This window comes from Watersipora subatra, chromosome 7 (assembly GCF_963576615.1).
Source record: "Watersipora subatra chromosome 7, tzWatSuba1.1, whole genome shotgun sequence".
Classification (NCBI taxonomy): Eukaryota; Metazoa; Bryozoa; class Gymnolaemata; order Cheilostomatida; family Watersiporidae; genus Watersipora; species Watersipora subatra.
Genome location: NC_088714.1, coordinates 3584819 through 3610021, shown reverse-complemented (window position 1 = coordinate 3610021; position 25203 = coordinate 3584819). Strand labels below are relative to the sequence as shown.

The following is a 25203-nucleotide window of genomic DNA, read 5'->3' as shown; positions in this document are numbered from 1 at the left end:
TGGCGTCATCGCGAAAATAGCCGCGAGGCAGAAGTACTAAACGTAGCCGAGTTCCAAAACTTCTTTAAAATCATCGCCAGGCTTCGAGCTTTATTGCCATTGCGTCAAACTTTACAAAATTATTCAAGATTTTTACAAGTTATTCGGCATGGCTTCAGCATAACAAAAAAGCTCTCCTAGTCTTTTTACATTAGAATCAACTCCATCAATCTCTAATACTGAAGTCAAGGACGATCATGATCTGGACATTATGGTATGTATTTGACTTGCAGTGCAGATACGTTTTTCCATAATCAACTGCGTTAGTTAATTCTTTTGTTTAAAAACTGATCGCTTTCATCAAATACTTCAGCTATTGTTGTTGTACTTCCTCAACACTCGTTAATATTTTTTCTTTTTTGTGTTTACTGCAGATTGAGAATGAAACAACTTACTCCGATTACGAAAACTAGAGACAAGTAGTAATATTCATCAAGGCAGGAATATTGGCAGAGAGGCAACCAGTCGACCTAGACCCCTTCATCGACAACAACTCCTTGATATCGCTGTAGCAAACATGATTAAATTATATATTTTATTTCATGTATAGATATATTATAATTTATTACAAACTTGAGAGTACAAATAAAATATTTTAAATACAAATAAAATTTTACAAACGATGAATGGAGTAAATATAAACAATTTAGTCCATATGGCGGTTGTCTAGCAATAAAATTAAACTGGTACTCTTGATATGTGAATACTAGCGTGTAATGGTGCTTTCTGACTAGTTAATTTGGTAATAGCAGCTCTGTCACTGCCTTGGGTAGGCGTTGAAGGCGATTTTCTCGCTACTACATGGCTGGTAAGGAAGTTATCATCAGAACTCTCCCCGTGGCTTACTATTGCAAAGTTTTGCCGGTTGGCCAAAGATTTGTGCTCGTAGAGGCGTTTTTGTTCCTTTTTAAAAAACAGATATATTCTTCTCGTAAGTAGCTGCAGTCACTTCTACCTCAATTTGCAAACCTCCCTGAATGATTGGTGATCTTCTAAGAATGGCATCTACCACCCTTGCAATCATTGTTCTTCGGTCTATGATGAAAAATCTCTCTCTCTCACACTAAAACAAATAATGAAGCAGTATGGATGGAAAAAATTAGTATTGCGTTTTACCGAAAAACCAAAGTAAAGTTCAACTAATTTAGTAAATGTAAAAAACTCATTACTTACCACAAGTTGTTGGCTTATCAAAGGCCTCCAAAGCGATGAATATTCGTGAAAACCTCTGGACGCAGCAAAAATTGTTTACCGTAGAATAGCATGATCGCCTCGCAGTTGTAAGCTAAATATAAACCAGAACACGCGGTGTGCGCATGCGTAGGAATAACTATTACTAGCCGCAATAGAGTTAACTTTTCCTAGACTGGCAGTTTTCAGCCGCGAATAAATTCATCCGCGAATATGCATGAAAAGACAAAATTCGCGAAATATAACTCCGCGAATAAATTCATCCTGTAGGGTATATGTCTACTCTTGGGGATATATTTGAACCACCGCAATACAGCTGCTGTGTCTTTCCACTGGTTAATCTGCGTGGAGTTTCTATACGAATGTTGATGTCGTTTAGCAGCTTTTTGCTGATCTGGCCTAGTTCTGATTTGGTGAGGTTTATAAATCTGTGTTGTGGATTGTTAATGAAGTTCTCTTTATGATCCTTGAGGGTTACGTAGGCATTTCTTTCTGCAGTACTATACACTCTGTTGTCTATTTCTAGATCTCTAGCTATTGATTTGGATTCACTTGCAATAGTTTTAAGCCCTTTACTGTCTATTTTTTGTAGGTCTGTGTGATGTTGTATATGTAATATATATATGCATATATATATATATAAAATATTACAGGAACATGTCTGAGTTCAAATCAATTTATTACTAAATAGTAATAATGCCTCTGCGAGGCAATCATCAGATAAAATGACTTTGCTCAATAAAAGCAGTGAATATACACAGGGTGTGGTCACAAGCATACAGATTAAAAGTAAAGCTGAATCAGGCAGATAAGTTGGTAAGAGCTAAGTTACACTACTGTTCTTAAGCAGGTATTTGACCGCGTGTCTACATGTAGAGACAAGTTCATTTCGCTTATTTAGAGACGACATGTCAGGCTTGCATAATATGAAAAACTTTTCCCATATACATAGATTGCATTTATTAGTTGCACTGCTGTATGCATTGGCTTGTTTCAGTAGCTTCCACTTAATTGAGTAATGGGTGTTAGTGTTTTTCAGCTGCCAAATATATTTACTGAGTTCAGTGCTCAGCTTTCTTGCCTCGTTTCGAAAGGATGCAGTATGATTGTTGTATCGGGTTTTAAACTGACCTTCTGTTAGCCCTACATAAGTTTTATCAAAATTTTCTGCTGTTACTGTGGCTTGATATATGCAAGATGATGTTAGGCATTTCTCATTGAGTGGGCAGTTAGCTTTGACTCTGCAGTTGCACTGTCTGATGTGATGGTCGTTGTTGTTGGTTGACAGTAGTCGGGAGTTGTGTGCACTTATAATGTTCTGTATGCTAGTGCAGCAGCTATAGCTGACTTTGATGTAATTACAATTAAAAATCTTATGGAGCTCGTGGTGCTGGGGGAATGCTATGCTAATGATCTTCAGAAATGTCTTTCCAATGTTGGTGGATACTTTCCTGCTATATACCGGATCGCACCACAATATGTTGCACTTTCTAGGTGCTCGCTGATCCTTTCCATTAGCTGGGGATGAAAACTTGAGTTGGTAATTGTGTCCACGATCATTAATAGCTTTCTGGTATGTTTTAGCCGGTATCGTAAATATTTCTGAATCGGATGATATCTCGCTTAGTCTCTTGTTGATAGGAGATGGAACATTTGGAAGAATAGATGATGGATGGTTTGATTTCATGTGTACATAAGTTGGAATGTTGGCGGGTTTCGTGTATGGCATGTAGGTCTTATCATGGATTCTTAGTGTAGTGTCCAGGTAGTTGACGATTTTCTTGTTGACTTCAATGGTGATCTTAAGTCCAGTGTCGTTGAATATTTTGCATATACCTTTCTTGATGGTTTTAACTTTTCTAGGTGATTCACAAGTGATGCCTAAGCCATCGTCTCTGTAAAGTCCGAATCCCTGCCCATATTTCTCACTAATTCTGTTCAACAGGAATAGTCCTACCAACTCGCATGTTTCTGCCCCGTCATTGCTACCCATCATCACGTCAAATAGGTTGTCAGAATGTTTCTTAGCCCAGTAGTCACCTATATATATATATATATATATATATATATATATATATATATATATATATATATATATATATATATATATATATATATATATATATATATATATATATACAGTCTATAGAATAATTCTACAGTATATAGAATAATGTCACGCTTCTCTAGCATAGTGCTTTATTACTGGAAGTGAGAGCTAAAGTATAAAAGAAGTAGGGGATGACTAAAAATGAGTTTTTATTACTAATAGTTTCATGTACAGAGTACATTCATCAGACAATAACTCATACTAAAATAACTACTCTCTTGCCAATGTTAGGGCTCACATTCAAAACTGCATCATTAAAAGATTAAAATCTGGGTGGTACAAGCCTGTAGCTTACGTATGGAATAGATAGCTTATAAAAGTTACTATCCAAAAACAGAGTTATATAGAAAGTGTTTATATAATAGCTGTCAGCTAAAAGAAATTTCTTATCATGTCCACAGGTTGATATTATTTCCTGTCGTTTATTCAGACTAATCTTTTCAGGATGCATAACAATGTAATATTTTTCTATCAGGCACAAGTTGCACAGATTAGATGTGTTGTTGTATGCAGCAGATTGCTTGACGATGCTCCATTTAATGTCATACGCAATGTTATGATCTTTTAGCTCCCATATATGTTTGCTAAGGCTGGTTTTGTTTCTCTTGTTGGTGTCATTAAATGTTGCTTTGTGGTTAGAGTAGCGAGCCTTAAACGTTGTTTCGCAGAGTTCAATGTATGACTGGTTTTGTTAGTTAACATCTGTGACAGTCGCTTGGTAGATAGTGCTCCTAGATAGGCAATGTCCTACCAGCGGGATGTTACTATATCGCCTCTCTGATTTAGGGTAGCCATGTAAGGTTGGAAAATTATAAAATGCTTCTCAGTTAAGCATAGATTGCACTTAGAAATACCATTCTGACAGGCCTTAGCTTTTGTTATTACTTTCTAATTGATACTAAAATCCTTTCCCTCGTCTTTTAATTGCCATATATATATATCTACTTAGTTCGGTGGTCTTTCTTTTGTCACTAATACCAAAGGATGTTTTGTGGTTGTGGAATCTGTCCTTAGATTCCCTCTCCATTAATCCGATGTATACTTGACTGCTTGTGCTGTCTGTGTTAACTGTTGCCTCGTATATAATGGAACTTGTGAGGCACTGACCATTTAAAGGGCATTCATTACGGTTTCGGCAATTGCATTTTCTGCTGCATTCGTCTGTCGTAAAGTTCGCTAACAATTTGTTGTTATGCTTGTCTATAATTGATTTTAAATCAGGCATACAGCTATAACTAACTTTCACAGTATTTCGGTTAAAGATTTTATTTAACTTATTCTTTTTAGAAAATAATCTTTTGATTAGCAGTAGGAATTGTCTTCCGATGTTTGTGGCCACATTTTCGCTATATGGAGGGTTATACCATAATATGTCACGTTTCCGATTATTCTTATTGTCAGTAGTATATGTATTGTCCCGCTCGTATCTCAGCTGGTAATCATAGTCACTTTTTGTCAGTGGTTCTTGGAAAGGTTCAATTTCTTTATTAAAAGTGCTCTCGTTGGACGATATTATACAGTCTTTTGTTAATCGATTTTGGGATGTTTTGTATAATGGCAGGGGGGTGGTTGGATTTCCTATGCACGTATTGTACAGCATTGTTTGTCTTTCTATAAGGCGCGTGTTCTCCGTTGTTCAGATTTAGTGTAGTATCTAGGTAGTTTACTGTTTTCAAGTTGGTTTCTATTGTTACTCTAAGACTGACTCGTGAATATAGAGCATATATCTTTTTTGATGATCTCGATTTTTTTAGGACTGGCCTTAATCGCTGCCAACCCGTCATCCCTGTACAATCCAAAACTACCGCATTTTATTTTTTTAATTTTGCTAAGTAAATATAAGCCAATTAACTCAAAACTTTCAGCTCCATCGTAGCTTCCCATTGTTACATCAAATGATGAATTTCCCTTTTTGTACCACGGTTTATTGTCATGCACCAGTATAGAAGATTTGGCCTGTAATATAATTTCTTTATCTTTAGTTGAGATGGCTGTATATTGGCACGCAAAGTCTAACGCTGCTACTAACAGTTCTTTAGTAATCAATGAATAAAATTCCACCACATCAAACATCACAAAACTATGGTCTTTCTTGTTGTTGATGTTATTAAACCACTGTAGTACTGAATGAGTGTTCTGCCACAGGTTAGCATCGGTTCCTTTCTTTACTAGGCAGATTATGTTCTCCAGCAGTAATTTACTAATTTTTCCTATTTCTGGTTTGGTCGGGTTTATGAGTCGGCATGTAGGGTTGTTTAGGAAATTGTTTTTATGGTCTTTTAAGGTGATATATGATGGTTTTTTTTAATAGCTTGGCAACTCGTTCTTCTATGTTTAGCTTGCTGGTTATCTCTATAGCGCGCAGGTTGATCTCATTTGTTGGATTCTCCGTGGCTCTTTTGTAATCTTTGGTGATCTGTTTATTGAGAAGTTTATCATATTGTTTGTGATCTAATTTGTAAAAGTTGGTCGTTTTGTCAGCTTTCACTAGTAATTTATCTGATGATCGTATATCAGCAATATCTTCATTTAACTTTTGTTGGAAGTGATTATAGGTTGGTCTGAATTTGAGTTCACCTATCAGGTCTACTAGACTTTTCTCAAAGCCTTCCATTTCTAATATTCCTGGAGGGACGAGTCTAGGTTTGAATCCAAAAGTTTGTTTGGTATTACTCTTGGCTTCCGGGTTGAGATGGAAAAATGCACGCCATCGCATACGTTTTATGAGTTGTTTGACTCATTTAATCAATTTAAGTGTGTAAGTACGCCTGCTAGGTATAGGTATGTTCATGGTAGAATAATCAAACTTTTTCGACTCCATAATAGATTTGTAGATAAAGTGCTCGACAAGAAGGAGCTGTATACAAAAGAATTGTATTTATGGTTTAGTTATGGTCTTTATATCTATTTTAGGTGAGTGAAACAGTATATTTTAACTGCTATGTTAATACTGTATCTGAAGATGGTTTTTACATGAAACTGAGTAATACAGTTTTATCAAACTTTCACACTTTTTGTATCTATTTTATATATATATATATATGTGTGTGTAGTTTACACTGTAAAGTGAAGTGCTCAATCATTGAGTCAATCAAAACCAGATCTGTGTATAAAGTTTATTAAAAACTACAGGTTATGATCATTACTACTAAAATTTTCATGCAATTGCATTGCGATCTTCAGGTAAAATGACTAAAATGCATAATTTATAAGCAATTATAAAGCTGATGGCTTAGTACTATTATTTGATATAGTTATAGTATATGTGTACAACAGATATGTTATTAAATTATGTTATTGAACTAATTAGGTGTTTTTTATCGTGTCGGCATGTGGATATCAACTCATTTCTAGTGTTTGTGCTGGCTAACTTTAGTTCGAATATGTTGTACTTTTCATATAGGCATAACTGGCAAGATTTTGTTGATGTATTGTATGATGTCGCTCTTTTGATGATTTTTCAGGTTCTATTGTAGTGAATCTTCTTGTCTTTCAACTCCCATATATATTTACTCAAATCGTTTGTAGTCGTTTGGTAGGATGTGTAAACGATGTTTTTTGGTTGGCTAATCGAGTTTTAAAAGTTGTTTGAGTAAGGCCTACATACATTTATGTTATTTGAGAATCGCGTTCCTCAGACTCTAAAGTTGCCTGATATATTATGCAGTTTAAAAGGCATTCCCCATTTAGTGGGCAATTTTCACAATTTTCGCGGTTGCATTTCATGTCCACGTTGGGTAGTTGCAATAGTGCTTGCTTATTGTGCCCATTAATTATGTGGTTGATGTTTAAGGTACAGCTGTAACTTAACTTTACAGAGATTTTGTTGAAGATTTTGTATAATTTGTGTTCCGCTGGAAATTCACTCTGGAGGATCTTGAAAAAATGTCTACCAATCTTGGTGGTAACAGCTTTGTTGTATGTGGGTTGTACCATATTGTTTGACGTTTCCTATTTCTGTGTTGATTGGTTTCTTTGTTGGAGGTATTGCTCTTGTAGTGTAGAGAAAGATTGTACTTAGTGTTAGAAAGGGCATTTTAAAATAGGGCTTTTGTTTTCTCGAAGAGCTGCACGTTTGACAAAATGTGGTGAGTCTTTTGTTGATGGATTCAGGTATGTTTCTTATGTTTGATGGTGGGTGAGTTGAGTCTTTGTGTACATATATGATTGTGTTGTTGGGTTTACTGTAGGGTTTGAAGTTGTTATTAAGGTCTAAAGTTACGCCTAAGAAGTTTACTACTTTCTTATTTGCTTCGATAGTAATACTTAAGTTGTGTTTACGGAAGATTTGACATAGTTCTTTCTTAGCGCGCTCAATGTTCCGTGCAGTGTCTTTCAGTAGTCCTAGAGACCTAGACCATCGTCATGATTTAAAGCCAGTCTTTTGCCAAGCTTCTCAGTGATAAGGTGTAATACGAAGATTCGAACAAGCTGGCATCTCTCTGCTCCGTCGTAAGAGCCCATTGTTATGTCATAGAAGTTTGCCGCTGATCTCTCACCTCATAGTTGTTATTGCTGTAGAATATAGATTTTTTTGCATGGTGTATTATTCGTTTGTCTAAGTCAGATATATTTGTGTAATTAGATGCAAACATTAAAGCTTTATTAAGTACATGTAGGTCTTCCGTTAATGAGGGATAAAATTCAACGACATCAAATACAATGAAAGAGTGTTGGGATTTGTTAGTTATGTTTTTAAACCTTGTGAGCACAAATATTGTTTTCCAACATATATAGGTTCATTTGGTTGAGTATTTCTTAGTTGATGCGATCTGTGATTTGTTTACTGATGACGTCTATTTCTGATTTCCTAGGATTAATGAGCTTGCAAGATGGTTTTTCGGAAAGTTTGCCTCCTGGTCTCTGATAGTGATGAATGCTTCTTGCTCACTAGTTTTATATATGCAGTCTGCAATATTAGTGTGAAACCGAACCTGTGATTTTAAGAATGTTTCATATGATTGGTAATACATGATACTACGTTAATTGAACAAAAAAAACAAAATTTTAGCAGATGTTTTTACTAGTTTAGAAAGTTCAAATTTGAAAATATATTTTGGTTTATTTACCTCGGAACATCACTGATTCTCAATGCAGTTGTTTCCGGTAACAGTTTCTTCATCTATTCCTTAGTAAAATAACATCCAACGCATTTGATATATATTTTCAGCCACACTCAGTTAATTACAATGGGTAGATGCCTCTTTGCTAGTTGCGAATTTGACACTAGAAGTCGTGGCACAACCTTTTTAGAGTTACTGTGTCTCAGTCCCCAAATTTAGCAAAATTATGGCTGTCTAAGGCAAAGCGTGCCGATTTAACATTTCGCAGACTACCTGCTAGTACGGTCGTGTGCATTAGGCACTTCCATGAGAGCCAGTTTTATTCGGAGCAATTTGGGACAACTACAAGATTAAGGGTGAAAAAGGGAAAAGTTCCATTCCCTAATAGTGTTGTACCATACAACAAGAGGGCATCATCAAACAAAAAAATCCTCAACTAAGTAATTTATAAATAATTAAAATAATTTGTGATATAACCAGATGTAGTCATTTATTGCATAATACTAAACAGAAATTGTACAAATGGTAAATATTCTGCAGCTGGTTGACATTTGAATAAACAAAAACTTTACAAACTTAAAATATATTGAAAAATAACAACGAATAGTTTGATCTTAGACTTTGATCCCCCAGCATATTTTACGAGAATCAAACTAGCAGTGATAGATCACAACACGAAGGTGGGAAAAGAAGTTCTGACTGGTAAGCTGTATCTACAATAAAATTATATATGGATTATACTACTCTTCAGCAGGGATACAACTTTTACAGCTTGTACAACATTAAAGATAAATTTATGCAGAAATTGTAATAATGCAATTGATAACTGGCATTAAATTTTGATTATTGTAAAATTATTTATTAAAGATAGCGATTAGGAACTGAAGATAACGGTCTATTACTTTAAAGAAGCTAAGAAGTAACAGTGCTGTCATATTCAGTAAAATGATTTATAAAACTATATTTTGCTCAACTCACAACTGAACTCATTAGTTTCCTTCGTCCATAATAACAAGCTCTACTTCATCTGCATCATTCCGATCATCATATTCTTTTGATTCTACAATTTTGAAGCCTACATAACTCCCATTTGGGTCAGGCCACACTGTGCGTATGTAGGAAACAATGCATGAAGGAATAACTTTTCCGTTTTTCTCTTCCAAGGTACCCGTAGACGAAATCTATAGCGTTTCTATAAACATGGTGTCTGTAGTTTAAATTAGTCATGTTAGTCAACAAGAGCATCCCCTCTGAAGCCAAGATACCTTTGATGCTTAAACCATGAGAATCGTATTGCAACTTTCCCTAATATCTGACTTATTAGTAAATTAGACTGCAGGATGCAGCTATTTATACCAGGAATATACTGATCATCCTGAAAGTTTGTATTAGCCAAATTTTCAGTATAGCAACATATCTTTTCAATAGCTGTCGGCACGTCAGAACAATTACCACACTTGCAAAGTTTATCTGGAGTTGGTAAGACGTAAGTGGAGGTAGTTGTACGCGAAGCAATTGTAGTTGAAGTAGTGCCAATAGTAGTAATAGTAGTACTCGTGGTCATTGCTATACTAAACGTTGTTGAACATGACGATGATGAATTTGACTGTGACTGTCTTTTTCGCTTTCGCTCATTGAATAGTTAACTACTTATATATTTACTAGCTGCATTACCCATCCACGGAAACGGATTCACGTACAGCAAAAGATTTATTGAAAGTTGTCTTTCATACTGTAAAACAACTCCAAATATGCAGAAGATGAAATTTCAGTCTACTGAAATTGTTGTGCTGATCAGACTATGCATACACATATGCAGTCATACATGTCAATAATGTTGGGGAGAACAATGGAAATCTGCGATGTTTTTTACAGCTAGTGTACAATTCATTAGTGTCAAGCCATTCAAACTGGAGTTGTCCTGTTTTTTGTGTAGAAAACTGATAATGAAATTGACATTCCGAGGCAAACTGGCAGTATGAAAAATTTTGTATCTTGTGAAATTCTACAAAATATTTTGCTATTACACTGCTGAGCTATCGCCAGCATTTATTGAATGGATACTTCTACATGCACTATACATGACTTCTACACTTCTACATTGAATGGAGACTTCTAACACTAATCATGGCTCCCTAGTTTTTCGTCTATTGCCTGTGTTTTAACATAGTATATATAAACAGTGCAGCAATAAAAATTTGATGTTGTTTGATGTTGATAAAATTTATTATCAGTAAAATTTACATGTATAACAGCACAGGCAATATGTCAAGGCAGATACGGTATTAGCACCATACAATAATAAAACATAATGCCAACATGGTAGCCTTTTTATGAGACACAATAAGGAAAACGAATGCATGAAAATATATGCTGAAAAATATGTTAGAAAATGCTGCATGTAGATAATATGTAGGTATAGCAGAACATAAAGGACACAGCATGACATAACAATAACATAATGTTAATTCAATGCAAGCATGACATAACAATAACACAACTTTAATTCAACGCAACACTTGCGGGTAGACAAATTTTTTGTTGTTCTGTCGTTTATATGAACAAAGTTTTCGGCTTATGCCTACTCTCGGCCAGGCAATGTACAGCTGGCCATGGCTAAAGCAGGGTGACAGTAAGTCGATACCAGCTACTTTGAGGGACTGACCTTGCGACTTGTTGATGGTCATAGCGAAGCAGACTCTGATGGGGAACTTAATCCTTTTAAAATCAAATGGTAAGTCCGTTGGAATAGTTGGGATCCTTGGAATAAAAACATTCTCCTCTACCAGATACTAAAATGATTTTGGCCTGAATTACGTGCGAAAACATTTGCGTAACAATTAGCTTAGTGCCATTACACAACTTGGGGGGATTAAGGTTGCGAAGAAGCATGATTAATGTTTCTATCTTTAGCTGCAATTTATGAGCAGGCGGTCTGGGCAAGTCCAATGAGTTTAGGAATTCAACAGGATATTCTACAGCGGCATCATCAGTCATCGACATATCAACAGAAATGGAGGTTTTTGAATTGCCAGGTAGTTGAGCTAAAAGCTGTGAGTTTATGACAGCAGCTGCGTCATTCCGGGGCAAAGAATGGCTCGCTCAGATAACCAATCAACACCTTGGAGCCTCTGTCGCAGATTAGGGTAACCATTCTCCTGAAGTTTATCGGTTGAATCCACAAAAGTGCTGTAGCCTTCAAGTAACACCAAACCATCCTCAGCACTGACTGGCAAACGCCCTTCATCAATATGCAGCAGTCCAGCAGCGAAATGTTTGTTTGTTGCCAAGAATAGCGGAACGAATGTTTCGTGCCCAATGCAGCTGCTCAACAGATGGCCACAAAAATGATGATTTGATGCATGCGTTTATCTCATCAGCGGGTGTGCCTCTTTGTATGACAGGCACTATTTCGCGGAAATCTCCAGAAAGTAAAAGAGTTACCCCACCCAAAAGTCTATTATTTTCACGCAAGTCTTTTAGTGTAAGGTTTAGAGCTTCAAATGCAAGCTTGTGCGACACTGCACTCATCCCACACAATAAGAACGCATCGTTGCAGAAGTTGGGCAGTTCCGCTGTTCTTTTTGATATTGCACACAGGATTCTCAGTTCTAAATTACGAGGCAGTTTCAGGGCTGAATGCGCAGGGCGGCCACCAGGGAGTAAGTTAGCTGCAATGCCAGATGAAGCTACAGCCAAGGCAATTTTTCCAAAGTCTCGAACTTTCGCCAATATAAGGGTAGTGACGAAGGTTTTGCCGGTCCCACCTGGTGCGGGAAAAAACAATACCTCCACTGCTTTGTTCAATTTTCTCCAAGACCGTGTGATATGCAGCTCTTTGCTCTTGCAGCAGCAGTGGTTCATTGGTTTCAACATGGTGACGGAGCTTTTCACAGTCCTATGCGGCTTCGCGTAATATTTCTCTGCACACGACAGGTTGCTCCACTCTAACAAGCCTGGGAAGTCCATAAACTGAGAGGTTGTTTGTGATCTCGAGCACTTGGTCCTAGATAGATATAAGAGCAATATTAAACATTCTATCTGTGAACTGTAGTTGTTGATCCTGAAGCATTTTTCGCTCATGAAACAGGATGTCTTCTGCCAATTGTTCCTTAAACTCTTGCCACAGCTGAAGAGAGTTAGAAAGCAGGTAGGTGCTCAACACAATAGCAAACAACTTGCGCAGCTGGGCAGGTGATTATACAGTTGCAGCTTCTTCCAGTGCCTCCACTGTGCATCATCTTCCAATAGCCCCAAACGCCTGCATGCTTCATGGAAAGTGACACAAACATGACCTTCAACAGTTCTTAAATGTTAAAAGGACATTGGGCCAACTATGTGATGCAGAATGACTCAAAGAACGAAACATTCACGATTGTTGGGGTGAACAGTGTATGCCTGTGTTAGGGCATCAGTTCGATATATGCCAGGATGATCAGGCACTGCAGCTCCTTGAACTCGTCTCTTCTAGCATTTTGTGGATGCGTCAAAGGTGTAATAAGCTGGCATTTGGTAGTAGAGAAGCGTCCTGGCAAAACCATCAAGTTAACAAAGCTTGAAAAGGGCTGTAAGGGTAGTGTCACGTGGTTCTTGAAGTTGCTGCTGAAGATTTGCTTCCGTGAAATACACACTCTGCGCTCCGGCCATTCTCGAGATGGACACTCAGATGCCCATTCATGGACGACAGTCGGGTGTCGTCCATGAATGGGGAGACTGAAGATGCGCCACATTGCTTCATTTGCACTGATGTACCTTACACTCTCATAGCGAGCTCATCGGAAGCAAAGATCTAATCAAATGGTAGACTTGGCCTTGAAACTTGGGTTAATTCCAGGCTTATCAATGGTTTTAGCTCCAAATGATGTCATTTGAAAACAGCTGTTATACTTGCATATACTCCCAAAAAATGTTCAGAATCAGGATTTTCGCCTTGGAATCAGAAAGTCAATACAGGTAGAATATCCTCAGAGAGTGGTCGTAGGCGAACTTTCCCATTGTTGCAACAAATGCCTGGCCTCTGTCTTTCCAGCATAAGGCATTACATCTGGAGCATTTTTTAGGCATTCGTCTCATAAAAAACTTCCGATGGGCCCTCTACTGTACTGCAGGACTAGTCAAGTGCGAAGTTTTATGCCCATGCATGGCGCCCGGTAGGTTGTGGTAGTCAGGCTGCCACTGTAGTTAGTGCATCTTGCTGTTGTCGCTGCTTCGTCTGCTCTGGAAATTCAGTGCGCCGTGCAGCTTCTGTAGCTAGTACATCATGTTCTTGTCGCCGCTGCATCTGCTCAGTGGTTTTTGCCCGTCTGGCAGCTGTAGAGCCGTTTGAGTCGCCGCTGGGTCGGCTCAGCAGTCTCTGCACTTCTAGCAGCTGCAGCATTTATTCTGGCCTGCTTTCGACGTAACTGTGTTTGTTCAGCAGTTTCTGCTCTTCTAGCAGCTGCGCTAGCTATTCTGTTCTTTGTAGGCATAGCTGTGTTTGCTCTGCAGTTTCTGCACTTCTAGCAGTTGTTTTGTTGCAGGCGTAGCTGTGTTTGCTTTGCAGTTTCTGCACTTTTAGCAGCTGCAATAGCAGTTCTGTTTTGTTGTAGGCGTAGCTGTGTTTGCTCTGCAGTTTCTGCACTTCTTGCGGTAGCAATTCTGTTTTGTTGTAGGCGTAGCTGTGTTTGCTCTGCAGTTTATGCACTTCTAGCAGCTGCAGTAGCAGTTCTATTTTGTTGTAGGCGTAGCTGTGTTTGCTCTGCAGTTTCTGCACTTCTAGCAGCTGCAGTAGCAGTTCTGTTTTGTTGTAGGCGTAGCTGTGTTTGCTCTGAAGTTTCTGCACTTTTAGCAGGAGCAGTTCTGTTTTGTTGTAGGCGTAGCTGTGTTTGCTCTGCAGTTTGTGCACTTCTAGCAGCTGTAGTAGCAGTTCTGTTTTGTAGGCGTAGCTGTGTTTGCTCTGCAGTTTTGCACTTCTAGTAGCTGCAGTAGCTATTCTGGCCTGTTCTAGCCGTAGCCATGTTTGCTCAGCAGTTTTTGCTTGTCTAGCTGCTGCTTTGCAAGTTCGGTCTCTTTTTTACGGGAATCAATCTGTTCTTGTGTTTTGGCATTAGGCCTTTTGAGAGGCATTGTACTGCTTCTAGAGGTGAGCGTTTTATTTGGCAAAACTTCTGGTTTTTACGTTATTTGAGGTATATTTTCAATTGGGAGCGTTTCTAAAAGTGAATGAGACGGTGTGGTTTTTTGTAATACATTCTGCTCTCTTTCTCACCATCGCCTATCGCAACGGTGGCTCTATGGAAACGCACGATCGCAACGGTGGCAACGCTTGAAGTACTCGTGCAAGTTCTGTAGTAGCTGTAGTTCTGTAGTACTCGTAGCTGGAAAAAAAGTAATTCAGCTGCGAAAGGAAATGAACATATTTACTATCACGAACAGTGGCACACCCAACGTTTTTAAGCATTGGAGGTATGTCAATTCATAAACAATACAACATTGAATGCGAAGTACTTACCTTTTTGAAGTAGAAATTTAGTATGTAAAATGTGAAAACAATTGTTTAGGTGGCACCAAGAAACAAACATTCACGTGACCTTCCCTGTACACGTAAATATTAATATTTAGTAGTAAATGTTAATTACGTGTAATTTACTGCTCATTAATTTATTTAATGAGCAGTGAATTTTATTAAATATTTACTACTAATTTAATTTTACTACTCATCTTAAATCAGTTCGTTTTGTACGACTAAATCGGAAAAAGGAAAAACTGCTCTATAAGGTGGTATAACACACACGCGCGCACACACAAATATGCAGACAGATTTTTTGCCATTTATATGGTAGATGTCTTTGCCCATCTTCAATTTCGTCATCAATTGGGTAGCTGCCATAAGGAGTAGTTGTTTTAGCTATGAGTCCTTTAGCCATTCTATTGTGAACGTAATAGAACAACGATAGAAATAAATTATAGTTGAAATATGTTAGCGATACTAGCAATGACGATCATAGACATGTGGTGTTCTGAATGTGCACTTGTTTTCGGATTGTCACAATTGCGGGGGACGTGCGGTCTCCCTCACATTAGATAATCACGAATCAAGTCAAACGCTACGTTTCTCTTGATTAGATGATTGATTGAGAATCAGTGTTCCCAGTGGCGAGCCCGTTTCACCCTCATTTTCGCAATGGCGTTATCTGGCATATATATATCGCATATGGCAAAATATGCGGTTGAAAAAAGGCTATATACTCAGTTATATGTGGATACACGGACATTTTTCGTCTTTAGAAAATTATTCTGACCATTTATCTGTTGTAAGAAATAATTTATATTTTGTTAAATGTAGTTAATTGCACAAAACAAATAGGGTAAATGTTGGCCTTCATCAGTAAATTCTGTTCTGTATCCCTTCAAGTTTGTTTGCTATAGCCTTACCTTATATGATGATGGAGTCTACTGTAGCCGTGGTTATCTTTTTTTTTCTAGTCTTTTGTGGTATTGGTTAGGAGGCTGTGGTAGGTCTGAGTTTTCATGTAATAGTAATTGTTTGTTTTGTCTGCAGCGACAATGACTTTGGTTTGGTCTTCAAGTTTCTTCCTCAAATCATTTTTCATCCTGTGCTGGAAGTTGCATCGGATTTCTCTAAACTTGATGTTTCCGATCATATGTGTGAGTGTCTTTAAATTTCGCCATTTCCTTCACTGTTGGTGGTGACTTTGTCGAGTTAAATCCAAAGTTTTCTGTCTGGGTTGCAGTTGCAAATGGGTTCAAGTGAAAAAAGGCTTTCCATCTCATTCTTCTGCATAGCTTCTCAGTTTGTTGTATAAGTTGTTTTATGTAAGCTTTTCTCCATAGAATTGGAATACATTTAATCGAGTATTCAAACCTTGTAGCTTCTATTCTGTACTGTGTATATAAAGTGCTCAACCGAAGGAGCTATATATATAAAGTTAGTCCGATTGTGGTGACTTCATGTATAAAGTGCTCCACTTAAAAAGGAGTAAATATAAAACAAGTTATAGAGTGACTAAAATTTATTGCACTACAATATTGTTTCTTATGGTTTACAGTAAAATCAAATGCACAGCTTCAAATCTGAGCACTCAAACCACACTCGTCAGGTAGTCTGGTGGCCACAGGGCATTATCGTGTCAACAGGTGGCAGAAAATGGGGTCTATGGTAGCTTGACACTTTTAACATGCTTCTAATTTATTCATTATTAATTTAGTTTCCTACCGCTATTTTAGTTGATAAGCTAAGAGTAATTTGTCATTAAATGGTGAGTAGTTATACAAAAATAAATTTTTTCTTACGCCGTGTGCAGTCAGTCGGACCAGCTAATCAGAGCCGTAGACCAACATTTACGTCATGTTGTAGTACGGGGATATTAAATTACCCCGATATTAATTAGGTTTGTAGTCAGTTTCCTGTCTCATCGAGCGACCGCCGGCGTTTGGAGTAATGATCGAAAACTTTAATTTACCAATTATACCGATTTCCAAAGCTAGCTGTCATGGATTACATAATTCAATATAATCAACTACCACATTCTAATAGATAAAAGGTTGTTCAACGCACTAACACGTTCAACACTGCATCTTTATGGCAAGTCTGATTCTACAAGTGAAGCCGACGCCAGATACAGGTTGTTCTCGTCAAGGACATCTTATGAAAAAACCTTCCACCAAGAGGGTTCTCTCCGTCGGCATTTAATGAGGGTCAATTACTAAGCAGCAATACAGGAGTGGAAAATTCAACCATTAATGGTGTCCCCAGATCCCACAAACCATGTCTGGAGTAAAGACGATGATGAGATTTTTGGGCAATGCTTTCCTGATGAGCAAAGAGCTATTCTTAGGCAGCTTGTCTAATGGACCAGTTGCTCATGCAAAAAGAGTTTGCACAAGTTTATGCGGCTGTGTAAAGTGCAGTAATGAAATGACTGACGAGATTGAGGATGGTAATTAATTAGACGGTGATGATGAGCTTTAAGATTATAATTATGTAATAGTTTTATTAAATACTTTGCAATATGCTTTCTAGAATCAATTAACAGTTTTTGATGTATCATGATTAACAGACTATGTACTTTAGTAAACACGCTATATAATAATCATACTAGTCTTCATAAGTCTTCATAGTCTTCATACTAGTCATAATAAGTACTAAGATACCCATACAAAGACATGATATTAATTAATCATCCAGAAAGTTGGTTGTCATCGAACATACTGCACCACACATTCCATCATACTGGTTACATTCAACATTTCAACCATACATGGTTTCAAAATACTGCATGGTTTTAACATGCTACCGGTACCATAAATCTAAAGCTAAGCCAGAAATTTCGCATATTGATGTCAGTTAAATAAAAAAGAAATAATTTTAATAATAATAATTTTATTTAAAAGATTAAGTTTACATTAGATTCGTTAGTTAGTCTGCGTCACAACCAGTGTACCCAATGAGGTATACAGTATAGCCTGTCAATCAGTAGTTGTACAGGTATCAATGTAACGAGTATGAAGAGGGTTTCTGGCAGATCAGTGGCTAAGGTGATGGCGAGAAATGTTTGTCATATCAAGTCCCTGGCGGCCGACTACAATGTAAAGAATCGCATCCATTACAGACAATGAGTTCAAAATACAAAATGATCATATAGACATATAAGAGCTGACATACATTTATGGTGCAATATTTATCGATCATAACCTACCCGAAAAACGATCTATCAAAGCATGTAGCAATAAATTTAAAACTTGAAAATAGGAAGAGCTACAATACTGATTTGAACGTGTACGCAATGTGCATAGCCCTACATAAAAGTAATAGATGTACCCCCTTTAGCTTTAACCACAACAATAATTAGTTAACTCATACATCGCATACTTCTGTAAGGTAATAATTAATATGTGAACGCTATAGCAATACAATATAATACAATTGATTAAAATACAACAAAATATGTATTGATATATATAATATCACACAACATAATGCAACATACCAATCCTATAACACAATTCAAATCAGCTCAATACAACATAATACAGCTATTATAATACAATAGAATATAGTGTAATAACACAATAATACAGTACTGATAAGTTCTGCATGACACAATATAGTAACTTAAAACTAACCAAACCATCAGTTAAATAACAATCATACATTTGCATAAAGGTACTACACTTTGTGTTGATATCGGTTTGACGTTTCAAAGAGCAATACAGTCTCCAATTTTGTAAATAGGCGAGCTAAGTCTTAATAAAAATCAGCAGAGGCATGCTATATTACAAATAGTCCAGTATTACTGGTTTATTAAAAAAATACCCAATCTAGGTATTCTATTTATGAAGCCCAATAATATAAGTAGCTTATAATGTTATGTAGTGCTACCGTTTTAGCCTAAAAATTAAACAAATTGAGTTAAGCTATTGAGTGTATGAAACAGTGAGTGTCTAAAGACACAGCAACAATACCTACGAAAGGGAGTAGTTTATTGTATTATAATAGTTTGTAACCAATATGTAAAATCTGGACTGAGAAGTTTGACTTGAGAGTTTGATTCATTATAATCAACACCTATCACTCATTGATCCAACTGACTACAGTACACAGTGAAGGAAACGCAAGATTTTCAATAAAGCAATGCATTTAATTTTTGATTAATTATTCATAAATATTAAGTAAATGAGTTTACTATCATCTCACCTTATTTTTTTTCTGGGGTTTGAGATTCTTTGCAACTTGAGAAGCTCTTTGTTATTTCGACTCACTAGCAATCTTCCTCAAGCGTTCAGTGTGGCATTTACATACGACTAACACTGCGAGCTGCGATCTGACTGTTTGTAGATGGTGCTCTACATCTCATAAAAACTTTGGATTATCGTTTTCCGTTAGTAAAACTTTGTTGGCTTCTTAGCATGTAAAACTTGATTATAATGAATTATGTAACCGATAATAGCTAGCTGTGGTAATTCATTTAAATGGAAGATACTAAATTTGCGCTACTACTAACCGACGCATACGGCAGTTTCTAACACGGAAAAGCGGAAACAGACTAAGAGCACAAATGTTATCGGTGAAAGCAAATACGCCCCCGTATTAAACAAATGCATAAATTTATGTTTACTTAGCTGATTGGCTGATTTGGCTAATTGCGCATGGCGCAAGGGAAATCTCATTTATGTATTTCTACCCATCTTTTAATGGCAAATAATCACTGCTTGACAAGAATAATTCCGGTAGGTATAGTAAAAAGGTTAGGAGATGTTTTATTCTATCCATTAAACTTAAGATTCGTTATACCCTATTGTCGTGCCACCTTGGCAAAAAAACGACACAAAAATGCCCTGTGGCCACCAGACTAAGGTGCTAAAACCATACTAAGTTAATGCAGTTGTACATATCAGCTAACAAAAGTAAAGCCCAATGTTTAAACAAATTATGTGTTATTACACAATAAATGTTTTCTGTGTCTGCAAGCACTGATCAGCTCATCTCTGGTGTTAAGGGTGCCAAGATATTTGTTGCAAATTATGATATGCTTTTCAGCCAGCCAAATTGCAAAGATTGTAAATGGCAAAGAAATGGCAAAGATCGCATTGCTTGCTAGTTGTAGAATATGATCTTGCTTTTTAATCCCTTTCCAGGTAACATCGTATCTCTCTCCTGCAACTTTCAGGCTCCATATAAATTGGCTTAAGGACGTAACAGTCCTTTTTGTTTATTTCTATTAGAGCTCATATAATTGGTAGATCTAATTCTGAATGTACCAGCTGTTGTACCTACATACGTTTCTTGTGTGTTATGCTCTGTTTTTACGTTGGCCTGATATTTAACTGATTTGCCAAACATTCTCTTCAAGGGGACACTGAATTTCACCTGCTCCACAGTTGCATCTTTTATTCTCATCTTCATTTGCAGTGCTCTGTTGTAGTAGCAACTTGTTGTGCGGATATCTGCTGTTTAACGTTTGGCATGCAGCTGTAATTTAGTTTCATAGTGTTTCTGTTGAGCAGCTTATGTAATTGGTGACCGTTAGGAAAGCAGGTTTTTAGCAAATGAAATAACTTTTTACCAATTTTTGCACTAACGGCGAGTTGTACAGAGTAATTCTTTTGCTACAAACTGCCTGGTTTTTTCCTTTTGTGGTTTATATTCCACCACATACTTGTATCCGCTTTGTTTGAGTGCCTCTTGGTATGGCAGCGATGCTTCATCAAATATTGCCTTGCTTGATGATATGTTTGATAGCCTATTGTTGATGTTTTCGGGTATATTCCTAATAATTTATTGACATACATTATTTTGTTGTTGGGTTTTATGAAGGGCTTTAACTGTCTGATGCATATGTCCAGCATGAGATCTAAAAATTCAACAGTCTTATTGTTGGCTTCGATCGTAATTTTCGATTTATTTTTCAGGAAAACTTTGCATAATGTCTTAACAATATCGATTTGCCTTGGTGTTCCACGGCATATAGATAAATCATCAGACCTGTCAACCTGGTGCTATGCAAATGCGGAAAAAATTAGCCTCTAAAGGCTCGCGTTAGCGGAAAAGTTTTTAAATGGGGACCTAGGCAGATTAACATTGTATTTCAGCTTTAAAGTTATGCTTAAGCGAACAACAAAAATATAAAAATAAATCACGAGCAACTTATACGAACTTAATGCTCTACATTTCGGTTATGCAAAAAACATCATATCCATGATGATGAACATAACGTAAACACAAAACTCTCAAAAGTTTCCTGTAAATGAATTTGGTAATTAGACAGAGATGCTATATCATCTTTACATTTGAATCTGTGCTGATATAAGATGAAGTAGCTGCTGCTCCTTAGTGTTTCAAGTTGTAGGTTTTGGCTGACTTTTTAAAACTTTTGAGTAGGTCAGCTTTCAACTCTGTTTCAAAGCAGCAGGTAGAAAAGTTTATTTTGGTGGCTATCATAGCATTCACTGTTTCAGAACATAGGTCAGCCCTAGCCTCGGTATGTATTTTTTAAGCATAGAAAAAACGCAACCTGTTGTTGCATTACTGTGAGGTATGCAGAAGATGGCCCTCATTAAAGTCGTCAGTAAAAGGTAGCGCTCTAATGCCATAGCATCCCAAAACTTTATTTTGCAAAAAATTGCCGAACGATAATTTTATGCACGAAGCCATAAGAAAGTGTCTTTGGCGATACAGCAAGTCTTTCGTTATCACTAGATTACGCGCATCGCGTTAATACTATAGCGACTGATAAATAAATGGTTTGGTATTTTATCCTAGAGCACAAAACATAAATCCGGGAGATTTTATTTTTGCGGGAAGGTAATCTCAATTCTGGGAGGATCCCGCGAAATTCGGGAGAGTTGATAGCTTTGTAAACCATCATCTTCATACAATCCTATACAATAACCAATACAATTTGGTATTGCATTCCTTAATTTTTCCAACATACACATACCAACTAATGTATATATGCGAACACATACGCAACTGCCTCACCAAGGAAAATCCGGCAAGCCTCCACGAAGCAAAGTCCAAAAGCAAAGTGTATGCAAGGAAAGACAACTCGGAGTCAAGCGGGAACTTTTGAAGTCTGACTGAAGGAGACTTTAAAACAAGTGTTTATGTGTTTATATATTTACCTATATATAAAGAAGATTTTAAAACAAGACACAGAAACCACAAAATCTCTTTCAACAATGCCAGCAAAGGAAATAGCACTGAGCTGAGCTAACACATCTGGTCTCTTAAAGCTATGAACAAGACATTTAACATCAAATGGAAAATATTAAACAAAGCTAGGGCTTAATTGAACGCCAGTAAGAAATGCCAGCTTTGTACCAATAAAAAACATATTTTATACAAACCGGAGTTGTCTACCCTATACTGCCGTAACGAAATTGTAACTGCCTGTAGACACTCCGATAAATGCATTCTCAGAAAAACTTAGTTTTACCGCGAATTTTCTCTCTTTATGTCCCGCATTGGCAGGCCTGTATTCCCTGGTTGCAAGTTAGGGCTGCAAAGTTAGGTGACTAGTTATGAACACATGGGGGTTTGGGGGCGGTGTAAGCCCCCAACAGGGTCCGAAGCTCTAAACCTTTTAAGCATCAACAACTCTCAAAGTATGCATAAATGCAATCAAATATAAGCATGAAAATACATACATGAACATATCGTTTATGGTTCATGGTAGGCAAAACTTTTTCTTTATTCAATGAATGATGAAAAAAATCATGACACTAAAGATTTCTGTATGGGACATTGACAGAACAAGAGCTATTACTTCTTTATTGCAATAGCTCTTGTTCTGTCAATGTGCCCATAGCAGAAATCTTTCACAACTGTTTCTGTATCTATTTCAACATCTTTATATATGTGTAATGCAAGCAGATTATTTAGACGCGCCTGCCCCATAGTGCTCCTCATTGATGTTTTGATTCGCTTCAATGCAGAAAGCGATCTCTCACTGCATTAGTGGCAGGCAAAACCAATACTAAATTAGTGAGCTTCTCCACTTCATCAAGAAACATCCTACTTCTACTCTTTTGGAGCCAGGCAGTAAATTCTAAAATTGATTCAGGAATTGTATCCATAAATGTGTGAACCAGCTCCAGCTGGGAGCTCCAGAGTAGGCTTTTTGAACCTTTTGACTAACCAAGATTGGCCTGCCAGTGAAGCCGTCACACAGTAGACCAGCTAGAGAAGAGTAGAGCTCCATGCCTTCGTGTTCAAATCTACTGTATCTGAGATGGCGGCAACTGTATTATCCAGGGCTGACCTATACCCAGAATTGACTTTACCTGTGATGCCCTCATGGAAGTGATATGTATGACGACTTCCTTCCTCAAATCTCTCGGGGAACCTCCTCTTCCTTCCGACAGGCTTCTCAATTAATCCTTAAAATCAGGAAAAGGTTATCAAGAAAAACCATTGGTGTTAGTGTTATCATGATGACCACCTACACAGGTGACAGTCAGCTGATTAAACCTACAAAATGGTGCAACTCACAAGCTCATCACATTCTGCAGCCACATCCAAGTAAAACAAATCAAACTGGCCATCACTCCTCCAATCCTTTAGATGCTTGATCACAGCAGTGGCCATTTCTTTTCCATCAGCACCATTTACAGCAGCACTTTGTAGTTTGCTGCTCAGTGTGTCTGTCAATCTGAAAATCTTATATGCCAGCTTGAGACCTGTGGAATGAATGAAAGAACATGGATATACATATATGCAGATCAATATTATTAACAAGCGAGGAGTGTCAAGATAAAACATGCCAAGTTAACCAGTTAAACTCAATGAAATCAAGTAATGATAGGAGCAAAATTTACCATAATAGATTTCTTAGTTTTCTAGCATCGCCATCACACCAAATATTCTTCCTGTCACCTCAGGTTCTAGTCTTCCTTGGGCCAAGCTTAAACTGAATAAATCCAGTAGGTATTTATAGTTTGATATACCATGAATGGCATCTGCCCTGACAGTCCATCTGAAAGAATAACACAATGTTATTCATAGCTTGGAGATGCCTAGCAGCGTGATCATGACTGAATTTAATTAGTGACAACAAAGCAGTGCATTGCTTATCGAAATATTGTCCTGGCTGTGTCTTACCTGGTCGGACAAAGTGTTCTTATTCCTACTGATGTGTCCTGAACTTCTTCCTTCAGCTTGTCTAGACCAGCTGATCTCTTTGGCGATAGTTTTATGAGTTTGGCAACTTCTGAGCAGACACCAAGCACTTGAGTTAATAATGGGCTGACCTTCACCGAGTCTTGAATTGCCAGCTGCAATACATGAGCATAGCTATGCACATAATGTTCCTTAGGGTTCCCAGCAAGAAGAGTTTTGAGTCCTGCCCGCTTCCCACACATAGCAGAAGCACCATCGTAGCGTTGGCCTACAAATAGTACAAAAGCACTTATGATATTAGAATACAGGAAACTTTTCATCTGTCACCAAGCAATACACTGCATGCAAGGTTTTTTTTATCACTGTAGGTCCAGTATTAGTCAAATAAAAAAGTGTACAATGATGGGAGGGTGTGCATCATGACCCCTCATTTCAAGACACATTGTATCGCCTGGGTAGACAAAAGAACATACCGCGGCATGACTCTAAAGGTATCTGAAGGCGAAGCAAGACATCTTTTATCACGTCAAAGAGTTGTTTGGCAGATGTTCCTGGAACTTCATAAAATCCAACAGGATATTCATAGGCCACCAAGTTTTCAACAATTCTATAAATATACGTAAAGCATTCACCAGTGGAACAAAATAGTATAAGCAATGATCATTGGTATAAGCTAAACAACACAAATTAAATATCACACATACAAAGTTAGATTTGAGCCCAATCTAAGATAGAAATCTTAATAGGATGACTAACCTGAAGCATATGGCTGCTTGCTCTTTTCTTGATGCATCAGCTGTCTCATCAATCATGATTGAATACCATTGGGCCTTCTTCACCTTTCCAATGACTTCTCGAAGAACTATGTTGGATTGAATAGAAAGAATCTCATTCTGTATGAGTGCGCTGCTGTAAGTGTGATTGCGTTGCAGCAACAACTTTACTCTTTCAGAGTCAGAAATTCTACCATATGATTGAAGCAGCTGATATATATTGTGGATGGGTTCTGCTACAGAAGCAGATGTGTCAGAATCGCCTCTCAGGACCAAGCCTTGCTTAGCAAGAAACCGGACCGCTTCAATAACATAGCACAACGTGTCATGATTGTCAACCTTATATTGTTTGTTTCTTTGGTCTAGAATCTCATTGATCGGCTTGGTGTCATGTCTATTCAGAGCCAT

General features: G+C 37.4%; 1 protein-coding gene across 1 annotated transcript; it reads right to left on the bottom strand.

Annotated features, from left to right (window-relative positions):
- Positions 1-13567: 13567 nt before the first annotated feature.
- LOC137399785 (zinc finger MYM-type protein 1-like) lies at positions 13568-25203 on the bottom strand. The gene is made up of 6 exons (XM_068086012.1): positions 24779-25203; positions 24496-24629; positions 24005-24290; positions 23761-23879; positions 23396-23583; positions 13568-13771 (listed from the first exon to the last, which is right to left on the bottom strand). Exons 1-6 carry the CDS (start codon positions 25201-25203, stop codon positions 13568-13570), a joined length of 1356 nt encoding a protein of 451 aa, XP_067942113.1.

What these genes read in the sequence shown, in the direction of transcription:
- LOC137399785 (XM_068086012.1), bottom strand. Translation starts at nt 25,203, where the DNA reads ATGGCTCTGAATAGACATGACACCAAGCCGATCAATGAGATTCTAGAC. An exon ending in CAAGCAGCCATATGCTTCAG is followed by an intron (nt 24,630 to 24,778) that starts GTTAGTCATCCT and finishes GTATATTTATAG; the next exon opens with AATTGTTGAAAACTTGGTGG. An exon ending in ACCTTTAGAGTCATGCCGCG is followed by an intron (nt 24,291 to 24,495) that starts GTATGTTCTTTT and finishes TACTATTTGTAG; the next exon opens with GCCAACGCTACGATGGTGCT.